This window comes from Trichoderma gamsii (genome assembly GCF_001481775.2).
Source record: "Trichoderma gamsii strain T6085 chromosome Unknown Scaffold_14.2, whole genome shotgun sequence".
NCBI classification, from domain to species: domain Eukaryota; kingdom Fungi; phylum Ascomycota; class Sordariomycetes; order Hypocreales; family Hypocreaceae; genus Trichoderma; species Trichoderma gamsii.
In genome coordinates, this window is record NW_020171351.1 from 155,812 (window position 1) to 171,282 (window position 15,471).

The 15,471-nt window shown below is 48.9% G+C and overlaps 5 protein-coding genes across 5 annotated transcripts; 2 read left to right on the forward strand and 3 right to left on the reverse strand.

Moving 5' to 3' along the window:
• Positions 1-789: 789 nt before the first annotated feature.
• On the forward strand, positions 790-1,951 carry TGAM01_v204744 (hypothetical protein; the record flags this gene model as incomplete). The annotated part of the gene is made up of 4 exons (XM_024549499.1): positions 790-942; positions 1,081-1,539; positions 1,594-1,893; positions 1,946-1,951. 4 exons carry the CDS (start codon positions 790-792, stop codon positions 1,949-1,951), a joined length of 918 nt encoding a protein of 305 aa, XP_024405729.1.
• Positions 1,952-2,311: 360 nt separating this feature from the next.
• On the reverse strand, positions 2,312-3,088 carry TGAM01_v204745 (class II Aldolase and Adducin domain-containing protein; the record flags this gene model as incomplete). The annotated part of the gene is made up of 1 exon (XM_018801556.1): positions 2,312-3,088. The coding sequence occupies one exon, from the start codon at positions 3,086-3,088 to the stop codon at positions 2,312-2,314; it is 777 nt and encodes a 258-aa protein (XP_018665349.1).
• Positions 3,089-4,398: 1,310 nt separating this feature from the next.
• On the forward strand, positions 4,399-5,262 carry TGAM01_v204746 (short-chain dehydrogenase; the record flags this gene model as incomplete). Its single annotated transcript, XM_018801555.1, has 3 exons — positions 4,399-4,745; positions 4,804-5,110; positions 5,173-5,262. The coding sequence occupies 3 exons, from the start codon at positions 4,399-4,401 to the stop codon at positions 5,260-5,262; spliced, it is 744 nt and encodes a 247-aa protein (XP_018665348.1).
• Positions 5,263-5,588: 326 nt separating this feature from the next.
• Positions 5,589-9,360, reverse strand: TGAM01_v204747 (hypothetical protein; the record flags this gene model as incomplete). Its single annotated transcript, XM_018801554.2, has 3 exons — positions 5,589-8,403; positions 8,464-8,978; positions 9,073-9,360. 3 exons carry the CDS (start codon positions 9,358-9,360, stop codon positions 5,589-5,591), a joined length of 3,618 nt encoding a protein of 1,205 aa, XP_018665347.2.
• A 1,835-nt stretch (positions 9,361-11,195) lies between these two features.
• Positions 11,196-12,677, reverse strand: TGAM01_v204748 (hypothetical protein; the record flags this gene model as incomplete). The annotated part of the gene is made up of 1 exon (XM_018801553.1): positions 11,196-12,677. The coding sequence occupies one exon, from the start codon at positions 12,675-12,677 to the stop codon at positions 11,196-11,198; it is 1,482 nt and encodes a 493-aa protein (XP_018665346.1).
• Positions 12,678-15,471: the final 2,794 nt, after the last annotated feature.

A 15,471-nucleotide genomic window follows, 5' to 3' on the forward strand; every position in this document is an offset into this window, starting at 1 on the left:
CTCTTGGGCGTGGGAGATTGGCCTGAATAGATGATAAGCGTCGAAGCTGGTGATGCGGGGTATTGCAGCATTCATGCATTGTAACGTCTAAAAGAGTATATGTAGTATTAGCAAACGCCAATTTACAACATAGGCATTACCCAGTATGTGCAGTGGCATACGCATTGCGAGATTAGGAAAATGTTTGATGAGTACTCGTGTGTAAAATGAACAACAGTTTTAGCTTCTTAATACATCAGTATATTCTGATGAGGCCACGCAGATAAAAGTAACCCGATGGTGAAAGTTGATAGCTCATCGTTGATCAACGATCGTTTGATACGCCCGCATTGTTTTGTGGCTATTACAGGGATGTTGGATTTGTTTCGCTTGTAGGAACAGTCGATTCAAAGAATTCAAAGAAGGCAGCCATTCAAAACAAAAGGAAAAATATGTTATTGTATATTGAATATTTACGTATCTGCTGAAATGCTGCGAATGCCGGCAACTTTCTGCCGCTTTAGTGTTTTGACCCTCGCTTCTTAAAGTGTTATCCCCACTTGCATGTTTTTTGGTTGGGCATTTGTGAAGATGTATGTCTTCATATTCCTTGACATTTATTGGCCTCTTTACAGTGTTCTTCTCCTCGAGCCCAGTCTGGCTTGTAGCCGATATGTAACCCCAGCCTAATTCGCCTTCAAGCGGTCTCATCTTTCTCCAGCTGGCCAGCCCAAGCAATTCCTCATCGCGCCATATACAATTACTGTAACAAGCCTGATATCTACTGTAATTGGTTTTGGATCCTTCATTATGGCCAATCCCATCTTGAAAGACCATGTTGCGATTGCTGCTGCCCCTACACAGTTGCCAATGGAGTCTGAGAAGGCTCAATCTGGCTTGCATGTTGCACACAGCCGTATTGTGTTGACACCGCATCCTTCGGATGACCCCAGAGATCCCCTGGTACGCTTCATGCTCATCGTAAATGGTTTTCCATCAAATACCACTACTCTAAGGCCATACAATGACGACTCTCTTCAGCCATTTTCACTTCATACAGTAAGCTGATTGACATTTCATATAAAATTGGACGTAATTTAGAATAGGCAGAGTGCTCGCCGCCCTCTGCCTGGCCTGCTTCTGCGGCTTCACCAGCGTCTCACATCACAGCTCGAGATTGGCCCGCTCTCGACTCTCTATCATCAGCCTCCGACGGCCATTGCCTACCAGAACTCATCAGCCAATGCCGGCATAATAACTGGCGGCATATTCTTCTATGTGCTGTCCTTCATCATCGGCCGCCCTTTCATCTTCTTCTGGCCGCTTATCGGCCTCATGGGCTCCGACTTGTGGTCGTCTTACATGACAAAAGCCGATCAACTCGACATCTTCATCGTGTCGCGCGGCTTTGCTGGCTTCTTCGGCAACGCCGTGGGAGTTCTTGGTCCGCACATGCTCATTGACATGCTCATCCTACACCAGCGTGGCCGTGCATTCACCATCTTTCACGTCTACTTCGACTTTGGCACCTCTGCTAGCCCCTGTCTCTGTTCTTTTGTCGTACAGGGTGCTGGCAACGTGCAGTGAGCTTTCTGGTTCATTGCCATCGTCAAGGGCTTCGCGGCCCTTCTCGTCTTTCTGTTCGTCGAGGCCACAACTTGGGATCGCATTCCTGGAGCAACTAATGACTCGCTGCCCGAGGGCTTCATCGCCATTCGCATCGCGACTTTCTTGCCCGGCGCCCGCATCGCCCCCCGCAAATCTGTCGGTGAACTGGTCCGGATTGCTAGCGTACCCTTTAAGATCGCCCCGACGCCATTCAGCTTGATGCTCGGCATATTCACTTTATTCAGCGGGCTCTTTGTCTTCAAGTCCGCCAACTTGAACCGTTCGGCCTTATTCCGACTGAGGAGGGTAAGCATGTTCTCATCGACAAAGAGTCAGCATAGGACAAGGATCGTATTAGATCTGATGCATCCATGGACGCTTGTTATTCATTTTGGAAGGCCAGCACTTAGATTGGCCACAGCGGTGAAAAGTGAGCCCGATATAGCTATTTAATACTGCTAATTTATGAAACAAACCTTACCTTGGGATCGAACCATCTACCAGGGACCTCTATATTATCTCATTGAGATGTAACAACGAGCCTTGACTTGTATGATACCTCGCTCTTTTACTGAAAGCCATGAACAACATACTACATATGTGAATTGCATTTCAGACTTGTAAACAGAGGTCTACCACCACTCTAAGTGAGGTGCCAATATGTCCGCTAGTTTTCTCAAGTAAGATATATTCAAGCAAAATAGTTTCGATAGTAGAAGCAGGCTCACTCCTTCGGATACAGCGTAGAATTAGAGACCTCAACCACCCACAGATCCCACGCGCGTTTCGCCGTCGTTGCCACAGACGCAGTACGCTCCCGAGCCTCATCCTCATTCAACAAGCGCGAATTCTGCATAGAACCACCAGCAGCGGCAATCAGCCCCACGGCGGCGGTTTGAATGGCAGCGTTCTTCTGCGTATAAATGGCATAAAACACAGCGAGCTCAATCGACTTTGCCGCAACAGTGTAGCCGTGGCCACGCATCAACGTGACTTTGTTGCCGTCTTCGAAGCGCTTGGCCAAGGCCGCGCCCATGTGCGTATTGCGCACCAGCAGATCCGGCACAGTGGGCGCGACAACATCTCTGGCCGAGTCGTGGACCGGCACGCCTTCGGGATTCAAGAAGCCGGCCATGTGATAGCACGGCTTGAGCGGCACGCCCGAGATGGTGAAGGGAATCACCGACTCGGCATGGCTGTGCACCACGGCGTTGATGTGCGGGAAGCGGCGATAGATCTCGGAGTGGATGTAGCGCTCAATGTAGCCTTGCGCTGAATCGGGGTTCGTTGGTTCGCCGTCTGAAACACGATATTCGATCAAATCTGCCTCGGTAGCGATCAGAGCTGGGGCAATGCTTCGTGCCATGAAAAAGAGAGCTGGATTGGTGGGGTGGCGAAACGACAGATGGCCGTATGCATCGAGCACATTGTGGAAGTGCAAAATGTGGCTGCCATGTATAGATTTGCTGTAGTGGGATTGAAGTAGCTCGGTGTCGGCCATGGCTGTCCTGTCTCTTGCGCAAAAGCCCGATATTCGCAGCTGAGATAGTTCGTCTATGCTAACAAAAGATTAAGTTGAGAGTCCAGTATTAGCAACTAAACTAGACATATGCGGAGTAACAACGGTGTCGGGGCAATTAAAGCCTCATATGGTGAAACGCGCTCGCAAGATCCGTTGAAGTTGAAAATCCCATTGAATGCCACTTAATAGTCATTGAATATTGGAGGCTGTATAGTTTTTATGACTCAAGTCTTTCATATGCTCCTATATATGGCTATTCATGGTTGGGTCTAATGGCTCGCTTGGCAGAACTGCGATTGTTCCTGGGAGGACACTGCTAGATGTGCCAAGGCAAATGCGATTACCAACATGTAGTTAAAACATAGTGAACAGGATATTTGAGATGATTAAGTATGTCACTAGCATATATTTAGGAGAAAGAACCACATCTATCATCTGCTCTATAAACTCTATATAGCATTCTTCATCAAAGGCATGTGTCGGTCCAAGGCAGTACGGCTCCCGCGCCGTGTGGGGCCGTCCAAGTTCGGCTCCGGCCCGGCACCAGCGCAATCTACGCGTAGACTAAACACTTGGCATTACGGGGAGGGGTTGGTTGACTAATTAGTAAATGAGTAATTTTGGAGTCTCTCTGCATTCTGACAAGTACGGTACGCGTACGCAAAATGATTCCATGGCCTGGTGAAGTTCAGAGTTTCTCCAAAGATGACGCCATTGCTGCCCGCAGTTAGGAGCAGCAAAAATGGCATGTGTAAGAATCCACGGACTCGCCATTCACCAACTCAACAACCATAAATCGCATGAACAATTACTTGAACAGTGACAGAAGAATATCGTTTCTCTTGAATGAGATCTAAAACCAGCTGCTTAATAAAAAAAAAAACTAAAAACAAGGCCAAGAAAAGAAGTTGCCCAAGAGAACCAACATTCCACCACCCCGCACAAAACCGCCCGCAATAGCTAATTCCTGCTTTATAAGCCGCGCCATCCACACGGCACACCCGCGGAGACATACCGAATTAGTGAGGCAGATTTATCAGCGAGATCCCCCGTTCATCTTTATACTATTGGAAAATAAAGATTGGAGGAGAACCTGTCTTGCGCCATTCGTTGCTTCATCATCGTCATTCCCACATCTCATATACATATAATACACAACTCCCTTCTCCAATATCTTACTTCATCCATATCAATCTCTTCCCTCATCTCACTCACTCCTCACTCCTCACACATATATCTCATCTCATCTCAATCAACCTCAATATCACAAACAAAGTAAACAAACCAAAATGGCCCCCCCTCCCTTCTACGCAGTCATCTCCGGCGTAGGCTCCGGCACCGGCGCCTCCCTCGCCCGCCGCTTCGCCCAATCCTACGCCGTCGTCCTCCTCTCCCGCAAGCCCTCCTCCTACGAGTCCATCGTCGCCGACATCAAGGCCTCCGGTGGCACCGCCATCGGCATCACCGCCGATGCCACCGACCCGGCTGCTACCGACGCCGCCTTTGCCCAGATCGCAAAGGAGCTGCCCGACTCGAAGCTCGCCGCGGCCGTGTACAACGGCGGCAGCGGCATGGCCCGGAAGCCGTTCTTGGAGCTGACGCTGGAGAATCTGGACGTGAGCCTTCAGGGCGCTGCGTAAGTTCCAGACCTTCATGACGTTGTCACAATCTTGTATATACTGACAAGCCAACAGCAAGGGTCTCTTCATCTTTGCCCAAAAGACGCTCCCTCTCCTCGTCGACGCCGTCGACTCCTCCCCCAACCCTCCTTCTCTCCTCGTCACCGGCGCCACCGCCTCAGTCCGCGGTTCCGCCTTGTTCGGCACATTCGCCGCTGGTAAATTCGCCCAGCGTGCCCTCACCCAGTCTCTAGCCCGCGAGTACGGCCCCAAGGGCGTGCACGTGGCCCTGGCCGTCATTGATGGCGGCATTGATACCCCCTGGGGCAAGGACAGGCAATTCAACAACGGCGTGGAGGATGGCAAGATTAGCCCTGATGCTGTAAGTTGCTTTTGTGAATCTCTTGTTACATCTCCACTGTACGACTAACACGCATGATTTAGATTGCCGAGAGTTACTGGCACTTACACTCGCAACACCGATCTGCTTTCACTCAGGAGCTGGATATTCGCCCATATGTAGAGAAATTTTAATAAACTATAGCGTATTTGATATAATTAATAATACAAGTAAAACTGAAGCACTTCCTTTTAGACAATTCACTTCAGAGAATGCATGTATGTCCCTAATGAAAGAAAAAGAGCGTAATTTCTCGGCGCGTCGTCAGAGCCAAGCGCCATCATAAGTCATAAATCGTGCAAAACCTATCCGTGTCCATTCAAAATGATAGATGCAGATAATCTGCCGCAGTATATCAAACAGTAGAAAAAAAGATGGAGAAAACGGGTACTAGTAGGAGAGGAATAACAGGAAAGAGATGGAGAGAGCGAAAGGAAAAACCTTGCAGCAACGTTGCGTATTAAATCTCAGACTCCACATCTGGCGTCCGTCCATTCAAAGCTCCCATCTTCTTCACTTTGCGCACCGCAAACTTGGCTTCGTCCTTGGCAAACCGTGCATTGCGCATGGGAAGCCACTGCATCAGCCCGCGTTGCTTACGGTGCAAGTCTCGGCTCTTCTCCTTGTAATTCTTGTACGCCCTGATGGGATTCTTGCTCCCGGTGCTGGCGCTGCTCTTTCGCGAAGTGTTAGTCCCAGCCGATTCTAGGGAATGGCGGTCGTCACTACCTTCAGACGGTGCCGAGCCGTATGTTGGGTCTGTTTCCGTCCTCCGCATTACAATCTCTGGAACCTCATCGTCGTCTTCATCATTCTCATCCGTGTCTACCTCGAAATGCTCATGTCCTTCAGTATCGGCGCTGGACATGTGATTGTTCATCAAGTTTTGCGGGTCTTGGCCAAATGCCCCGGTCCAGTCAGTGCCATCTTTTGCAAGCCAGCGATCTTTTTCTTTCTCGTCAGCATGTGCAAGTACATCTCGGCCTTGCGTCAAAGATTCATCATGCAGCTTTTGTACAATTGGAGGAATCTCAGGCTGGACCTCCTGTTGTCGTACACCCTCTGCAAAACACGCCTCCCAGGTTTCAATTGTTTCGCGAGAGTCGCTGTCGGTAACAAATCGAATATGATCCATGTCGGTACCAGCAGAGAAGCGACCCTTGAATCGAACGCGTCCAATCTCCTGAATGTCCAGGTCAGGGATAGAAGCAAAGTTCTCTTCAGTGATGTAGTTTTGAGATAGTCGTGTGGGATTGTTGCATTTCCAGAGAGGAATGTCAAACTCCTTCTCTTGGTTGTCGACGAGCTCCAGCAGCCACAACGCGGCAAAAGCATCGGGACCCCTCTTACCGGCGGGATGGAATTCAATAAAGACGGGTGATTTATATCTGAATCGTACTGGCAGTCGAAGCTTCTTTTCGTCTTCGGCAACGCCAATGTTCCAAATCATGCTACCTTCTTCACGAACAGAGTGGTCTTTCTTCACATTGGCAGTAGAGCCTCCAGTACGTAATCGGAGCCGAACGTGACTAGCTGGCGCATAGTTGGCCGCGACGATTGTGTCTGAGGTAAATTCAAATGATCCGATATCCCAGCCCAGCTGTGGAGGTGGCAGCTTGAGCTCAACAGACCGGAAGAGGAGGGAGATACGGATACGGCCGAAACCGATGCCACCGTCAAGAGGATACCATCGTGTTACCTCGCTGTTGGTTTGCATGATATCGGATAGCTTGAGAGGGACTACTCCGATTAATGGATCGTGCTCTCTGTTGCGAGAGTCTCGAACACCAACGGTAACAATGCAAGAGCGCCAGTCCCGGATAAACTTCTCAGTGCCCGCGTTGAAGATTGGCTGTGACGAAACTACCTTGGTTCGAGTCTTGTAAACCAATTCATCATTGACCAGGATGGTGCAGTAGGAGCTCGGCAGTTTCTTGCTTTGCTCTTCCTTGACCTCGCCGGCTTCTGGGCGCGCGGGCTCATACTCTCTGCCTTTGCGGTTGCCCTGTGAGCCCTTGACATTAGCCAGCTCCAAGCCCACAATCTGATGGACAACGACGCTAAGGATACCCGACGGCCAAAGAGGATCAGGCGGCGTATGGACAGCGGCGTCTTCCTCCTCGTTTTGAATGGTACCCCAGTCGTCGTGAAATTCGGGCCTATCGCCAAGCTCTTTAACGACATTGACATTGTGCCCATCAGTGCGAAGCGCTTTACGGAACTGCGTCTTTCCGAAAAATCCAACTTCCCAATGGAGTTGACCAGGCATGACAGTATCGGGTTTGAGACCGCTCAGCGTAGACACATGCTGGAACATCTTTCCGGGGTGCTGGATGAGCTGCTGGATGCTCAACTCGATTTTGCCAACCTCGTCATCGGCAGATGATCGGTCACTATCCCAAAGCTCCACTGATAGCTGCTCGTCAGCTTTAATGAGGTCACTGGTAACCAGCAAGCCGCACGTCTCTTCGAAAACAGGATTGAGGTTGTCTTGGATAACTCGGGTACAGAATTGGGGCTTGCCAAACTTGCTCCAACTAATGGTGATGTAGGGGTCGGAACCACCGCCCTTGCTGCCACGCTGGTCTTGCTTGCTAAGGCCAGTAGCTTTGTGGATTCTGATGAAAATGACACCAAATGCTTCTGTTTCCTTTTTGATGTCGTCTCCTGATAGAATGCTGCTCATATCAAGAGTCAAGCTCTTGGGAGCAACGTACATGGAGGCTGTAGCCTTGATAGCCCAGTTTACAAAATTGGAGATGAGAGGCAAGTTCAAAATGTTGACACCTGTCTGGACCATTGGAGTACAGCCGGCTTGCACTTTGGGCACACCCATCAACGTGACCGTCATCGTCTTGAGGAACGGGGGTTCTGGGCTAAGCTGGAACCGTACACGTGCGGTGCAAACGAGACCAATTAGTTCTACCCATATGGGAAGGGGAACTCCGAAAAGGCCCTTGACTCCAAGGTAAAACACAATCTGCATGCCCATGTTGCGGGCCTTGGAGGCGATGTCGGCTCCTGAGGGCTTGGCATGGTAGCCAATAGAAACTTCCATGTTGTAGAATGCCCCAGCTTGGGAAACAGCGGCGAGTTCGTCTTCATCCATTGTCTTTTCATTCTCCTTGCGAATCTCGTCTTTGATGTCTTGAACATGAGAGTCAGGAAGGGCTCTCATGTTGAGAATTCGAATAGGGTTGCTGCCCTGAGAAATATCGGCAACTCGGACGTGCTCAATGACACCGGGAACAGATGCTGCCATGACATCTTCTATGCTGTGTGAAGTTTAGCCACCTTGAGTATGGTTAATTGGCAAACTGGGAATGGCTACTCACGTATCTGCAACACCAGCAAACATTTCAGGATTGATCATGCCCCAGAAAACGCCGATGAAAGTATTCATCCATTCAACAGACTCGGGAATCAGGTTGATGGTGGCGGTTTCGCCACGCTCCTGCTCACTGGACCACTCCAAATCTCGTCCTTTTCGGATCAAATCTTGCACCCACAAGTGGACGCCAGACGTGACGCAGATGGCCAAGGGAATCAGGCCGAGCAGCCGGCCACCAAACAGCCTCCCAAAGAAGACGATGCCCATGAAGATTCCGGCACACAGGAGATTTGACCGCATCTCAAGGGCGGTAAACATGGGCTCATAGCTGACAGATGGAGTCTTGTAGAATAAGACGGACGTTTTCTCACTGCGAATGGGCACGTCGGAAGTTGACCCCTCCTGGATTGGATCGGGGGGCGCAGTCACATCTTGAGCATAGCGGTATTCTTCTCCGGACTGCTGAGATGTAGCGGCTATTGTGGCATGTTTGCCCAAGTTTCCATTGGGAACAGACATCTGCCCAGAATGTCAGTAACAAGGCTCTTTATTTATCAAGAGAAAAGAAAAGAAAAGAAAAGAGAGATTATGAAGCCGGCGTAATGATGCGTACCTGTGGGTTTTCGACTGCTTCTTCAAAGTCCATATCGGCGTCGCGAATCCCAACATCCTTCCCCGTGACGGGATCGCGCACTTTGCGCTGGCCCTTTCGCTCGAGGAGGTCATTTTTATGAAGCTTGACATCTGGATTGCGCTTATTGCTCTTCAGCTGGTTGTCGATCTCGGCATCGCGCTGCTTCTTCTCCGCATCAAGGCGGTTCATAAACTCCTGGATGTTGGGCACGCGGTTCCTGGCGCTGTAGTTCTGCCCAGAGGCCATCGGATGGTCGTCGACATTCATGGCGCCGATATGCAGAGTATGGCTTTGCGTAAGAAGAAGGCGGTATAAGCGGCACCAGCCACTATTTCATTCAGTCGTATAAGTTTCCAGGAATAAGAAGGAAGAAGGTGATTGTTGATGAAATACCAGGCTAGGTAGATTCCAGTTGTTGATGGCAGCCAAGGTTTCGGCCAAGCACCGGGCAAGATCAGTTGCTGGCGGGGAGCAGACAGCACAGCTTTGGGCAATGCCGCGGTCAAGAGCACTCACTGACTGAATCAGCGATCGAAACTCAATTTTCTCGCTGCCATGGCCTCAGCTATATTGTGTAGCCGACCGTGCCGTGGCCACTTGAGGCAGTGACACCAGCCGCAAACCGGATCTGCGCATCCAGCTCGATGACGTTTAGTGATGCGAGCCAGTGCTAAGTTTATCAGCTAGGGCGGCGCATCAGTCAAGTTGGTGGGGATCTAGCTTCCAGCTCGAGCTGCAGATAAGCTCGTGCAGGTCCTTGAATGGAGCATCTTGCTATTTCGTTATGCGGCTGAGGATTTCTCTTGGCCGTGGCATTCTGCGGCATTTGCGCTTTCGTCATGATGGCGATTGAGGCTGCAGCATTTGAGGCGCGCGGGCCATCTGAGGCACTGCAGATAAGCATCAGATGAGTGCCGTCTGTACTCTTGCGCGCTGACTTTGCACCTGTTTGATACTCTCGCAGCCTGTAGACAGTGTCCTAATCTTAGCAACCACAAGAAACACCCGTTAGCAACCCATCGATGATAATATTTGTCTCAGCTGAAACAGCTTGTTAGTGCGGGATGCAAGAATCATGCCATCAACCAAGTCCCAGCGCGACGATCGCCGCAGCTGGAGATCTTGGAAATGCGCCTGCAGGGAAGGGATCGGCCCCGATTGCGTAGATGGCGCTGACGCCAGCAAGTGGGGAGACACGCGAAACATGGCACAAGGCCGCCAACTTGCTGTCTGGGGCTAAGATGAGGCCCAGCCACAATGAGCGAATGCCAACGTGGCGCTCGCTCAGTGGGACTTTCAGCTGTCAGAAGCCCACGTTGAGCGCTGTAGCTAGCAGAGCTCAATGGCATCAAGGGCATATCGACACCAGTTCTTTGTCTTTCCAGTCTTTACACTCCGTCTCTTGTTTTCATTGTTTATACTCGAGTGCAGTGCAACTACCAAGGATGCGTATGAAAATTGGATAAAAGACTGCTGGATCGTGATTGTGAGCACTCACGGCAGCAGCAAACTCCCGGCAGGCCAATAGTGCAGGATTAAAGCTCCTGCATCCATCTGTGGAACCAGGTCGCCGCAACTTGCAGCACGATGATCGCGATAAACGTGATGCCAAGGCTCCCGTGCAGCTGCAGCTTTTTGTTACCTTGACAGCACGGCGTATATGAGCAGGGATGGCATTCGATCCGATGGATATTGCTAGCGAAAGCTTGGCAGTGACTAAGCCGGAGCTCTCCGTCCGCATCACGATATTCGCAAACAATCACAAACAGCTACCTCTGCTTTTCAATCCTGATGGAATTCCCTCCACTATTGGTCCGAATCAGCGGGACAATAAGAGTCAATTGGACTCTATGCGGCCCCCTTGATAAGATAAGAACAACCACGGCGTAGGCACCGTAGGTCCCAGCTTCAACTCCAGCCCCAGAAACAACAAGAAATGCGTGCGTCGGTGATATTCGATATGCGACGCAACAAGAATACCAAATGCTATTTACCCTATACTACCTAACAGACAATTATGCCACATTTGAGCATATCCATACATATTTCCCCAATTGGCTTATTCATGATAATGACAATACCCTTAACCAGTGTTAGTCATCTTAATTCTGCTCGTTCAGCCCTAAAAGCTCGTCGACTTGGACGGCAAGTTCAATGCTGTGCTGTAATACCGAAATCTCATCACCACTCAGCCACCAAGCCCTTTCATCCACCATGCAGCTCATGTCCTTCTTCCCACCCTTTTCCCATTTCCCGTCCATCATCCAAAATATCGGAACTTCATAGTTGTGCGGATCTGCCAGCTTGTTCTTGAGCAGACTGCCATTATACCAGAGCAGCTTGTCCTCTTCGTCCGGATGAGCAATGACAAAGCTACACACAGTCTTGTTCTCCATGTCGTCCTCCTTTGCCCATCCAACAATCGATCCGTAGTGCTTCTCGAATTCATAGCTTGATCCAGCAAGCTCCAGCCCAAGCCACCACGTCTCTTTATCTCCATACGTAATCTTGTATGAGACTTCCTCCCGGACATCGTACGTGTTTTGCCAAGCTATGTGCAGCAAACCCACCAGAACCTCGGGCCGGGACTTGTTGAGAACGACAACTCCAGAGTCGCATTCTTCTGCGTAGTCTTCTATCCAGACTAGAGATTTATTCATCGCCGGCGATGGTTCCTTGATCTGCTCTTTCCACCACTGGTGTCTGTCTTGGAATGCATGCTGCCACAGCAGCCGGTCGTGAAATAAGTAGGCTCCGTTATCGACGTAGGCATGCTGTTCAAAGAGCACATCGGGAGACTGTAGAAACACGGCATCGGCATCGAGCACAATGACCTGTTCGAATCTGGATGCCAGAGCTGCAAATGGCTTAATGGCCCAGCCCCCCCTTCGCAGCTGCAACGCAGCATCATCAAAAACGGTCCACACATCCAAAAACTCTGTGTTGTGCGTTTTATCGAGTGATGAGAGGGCGTCGCGGCGGTGCTTCGGCAGGTCGTTTTCCCCGGCATAGACAACTTGGATAGGCAGTGTGCAGCCAAGGACGTCTCTGATAGAAGCAATCAAGTGTCCTGCAAACCTCACTGATGAATCACTTCCTCCAGCGGAGATTACAATCCCCCTTGAGCCTTTGGTCAAGGATTCCCGTAAGACACTCAGTGGCGCCGTGTTGTCTTGTTTCGTGTCCGGTGGTCGAAGAAAAGGGAAGAGAGAGATGGCAGTCTCTTCAATAGCGTTGACGAGCAAATGTCTATCATCCTTGGGTAGTTTAGATCCCCATTGGCTATCCAGAATGGTAATCCATTGGCTCAAATTCCTCGACCGCTGTCCGACTTCCCAAAACTGATCTTTGAAAGGAGGCTCGATGGGGTTTCTGCGATACTCGTTCGACGTTCTGAGAATAGAAGTAATGGATGGATTAGTTGTGCCTGACTCGTAGATGGCTTCCAAGATGGCATCGCCAGCGCCATTTAGGATGAAGAAGTAATAAAGTGCAAATGAAGTAGCAACAAACAAAGCTCCCACCACTCTCGGTCGGCGATGAAGGTAACCGCCAACATGAGCGAGCGTCTGGTTGCCAAACATCATGGGACATGAAAACGAACAAACGCAAACGATGAGAAAGGCATCTAAAAACAAAATAAACAGATTAACAGTATCAAGAGGACATGTACTCGGCAGATACAGATACGTGTGATGGATCTAAGGAAACGACCCCCTAGCCCATTTACCCAGAACAGACATTGCCAGCCTGGGATGCCAAGAGAAAGAAACAAAAGATGAAGCCGGATCTCGGATATGCCCCGAAATACGAGCGAGGGAATCTTTGCCCAAATACACGTACGCGTACGTCCTTTACAATGCTACTCCGTCATGGCTTACCGCGCCACAAACAGGGTGGCCCGCCTTGTTGCTTAGTGTGGTCTTTTGAGAACTCAAAAAACTCTCTCCCATGCCATTGCGCATGTGTCTATCTCCGAATCCTTTACATATAACCGCGCAGCACTCCCGGACCTATGGCTTGTTGCGGCAGCTTTTTAATTATCCAGTAACGTTAGAAGCCTACCTTATTCTTATTTTTTATGGTTAATCATATTGTTTTCTTACCACGAGCTGCTTAGAATGAGCGACCGGGAGCCAGCAAAACTCAGCTTCACCCGCGGCCTGTTTATCGGCTCTCTTCTTGGGAGGCTACTCACTGCGCCACGCACCCACATTTATAAACACGAGGTTCTGCGCCCATTTACGCGCGTTGCTGGGTTTGTCCTAAGCCGCGGAAAAAAATAATGATGATGCTAGTGAGATAAGCTCAGTGAGGTGATCTTCAGAGCGGAAATGTGTGCTCCAGGCCAGAAAAGGTTCAGCAGTACAGCCCGCTACTGCAGTATATGCCCCTGTCTATTTGACAGATACTCCACACATTCTTGTAAATCCTTCGATCCAAGGTATACCAGGAGCTGTTGCTATATTCCAATAGACTGTGTGGTATAAGACCTGCCCTGTAATTTATCTTTTCTAATCCTGCCTCTGCTTCAATGCTGGGTGATAGGAATTGAGTCCATGTTATATACTTAATCACAGGAAGACGAGGATTCCATCATCATCTCTACTAGAACATATGTCTTCCCTGAACAATCATCATGCGGGACATAGATTGTGGGTTTGACCCTATCTACTCCAAAGAGAGTATTCCGGGATGGCTATAGTGATACTATTGCTCAATTGACAATACTTTTGCCAGTCTCAATTCGCCGTTCACTTCAGGTATTGATGCAATGCACGTATTAATCACGCCTTGCTGTTTACGATAGCTAACATCGCAACGTAAATATAATCACAGCATGCTAATTACGCTATTCAACATTGCGTATTGCCTAATCTGTAACCACTCTTCAAATATGAGTGGTATGGACGAATAAGATGTCCAATCATAACTCTTAGCATTACTCAACCTACGCTTTATTAGGAGTGAGTCTGCTATTTATATAAGTGGATACAAGAGGTTGCTGAATAGTGAGAAAAATGAATTTAATTTCTATCTGTATTGCCCATAATTGAATCGATTTTCAAAGTTTCTTCAGTATTTACGGTGGCTGCGGAAGAGCTGTACCGTAATCGTCGCTCCATAGGTATGTACTTCCAGTACGCTGAAGACTTATGATACATGAAAGCATACAGTATCCCAACTACGCCCATAAATACTTCTGATGGCTAAATCCATGGAGCATGATATTTTGCATGTATAGATATCTACCCTTGTGTAGGAATGTAAAACCCTATCCATTTCTCTGAAGCTCTTACTATTGTTTCGACAACCTCCAGACCCAAGAGGCTGCCCAGTCAAGTCTATTTCTCCACCAATAAGACTACTAAGATACTGAATCCCGAGTCTATATGATTCTCTATTGTACGAATCTCTTTGGAGGGCATACTATAAGACAGATTATGAATATATTAGGAACCCAGGCCACCAATCGCCTTTCTGGTCTCCTTGCCGAGAGAAATCCCGCAAAGAAAAACCCGCGGAGAAATATTCAAGCAGTGCCAGCGGTGTAAAAAGAATTCTTCTTAAGTAAAGATCTCGAACTGAGAGAATTTGTAGAAATCGAATCATATTCCTGGTTGGTCCACTGATCGTGCGCGACTGGGTGCAGCATCTATCAAGTCACACAAGGTTGGATGCTTTCACCACCATCAGGAGCCAGGACTAGTATATATCAGGTATAAACATGTTAAATATAGACGTTTTATGCTTGCCGAAAGGAGACATCTGAAACACAAAAGTACCCGCTAAATATGGCTTTGACGCGTGTGTGATGCTGAGGCGCAGCCGACTTGACCCTCTTGTTTTGCTGTGTGCAGAATTCAGGCTGATATGACCAGGTATAAGGGCATAAGTGGGGTATTTGAGTCGGCTGCATCTTGTCAGTTGAAAAGACACGCGCACTCTAGAATAGAGTAATATTCGGAAGCAGGGTGCAGAAAGTGTCGAGAGAAGATAGCACGGATACCTGTTCGTAAAAATTCCGGGAGACAGGGGTAGGACTTTCAAAAATGGATCAAAGTTGAACGAATATTGCATGTTCTATGTACTCAAGCATACGCGGTCTTGATAACTCCTGTTTACTACCTGTTGAGGCATCTAAGCATTAGTCAAGTAAAAGTAATAATAAGCGTTTGGACCCTCAGAACACAGGTTCAATACTATAATTTTAAACTATCGCGGCTTGCTTTCCATGCAAAAACACTACCTTCAATGTTGTCTGCCGGTTTTTATTCCTGAAATCTGCTTTTTGTAATGTTCACCTTAGCGCCGCTTTACAGAGCCTTTTACCTTTATGAATGTGATGGTGCTGCTTTGCTGGTGCTGTGAATCAAT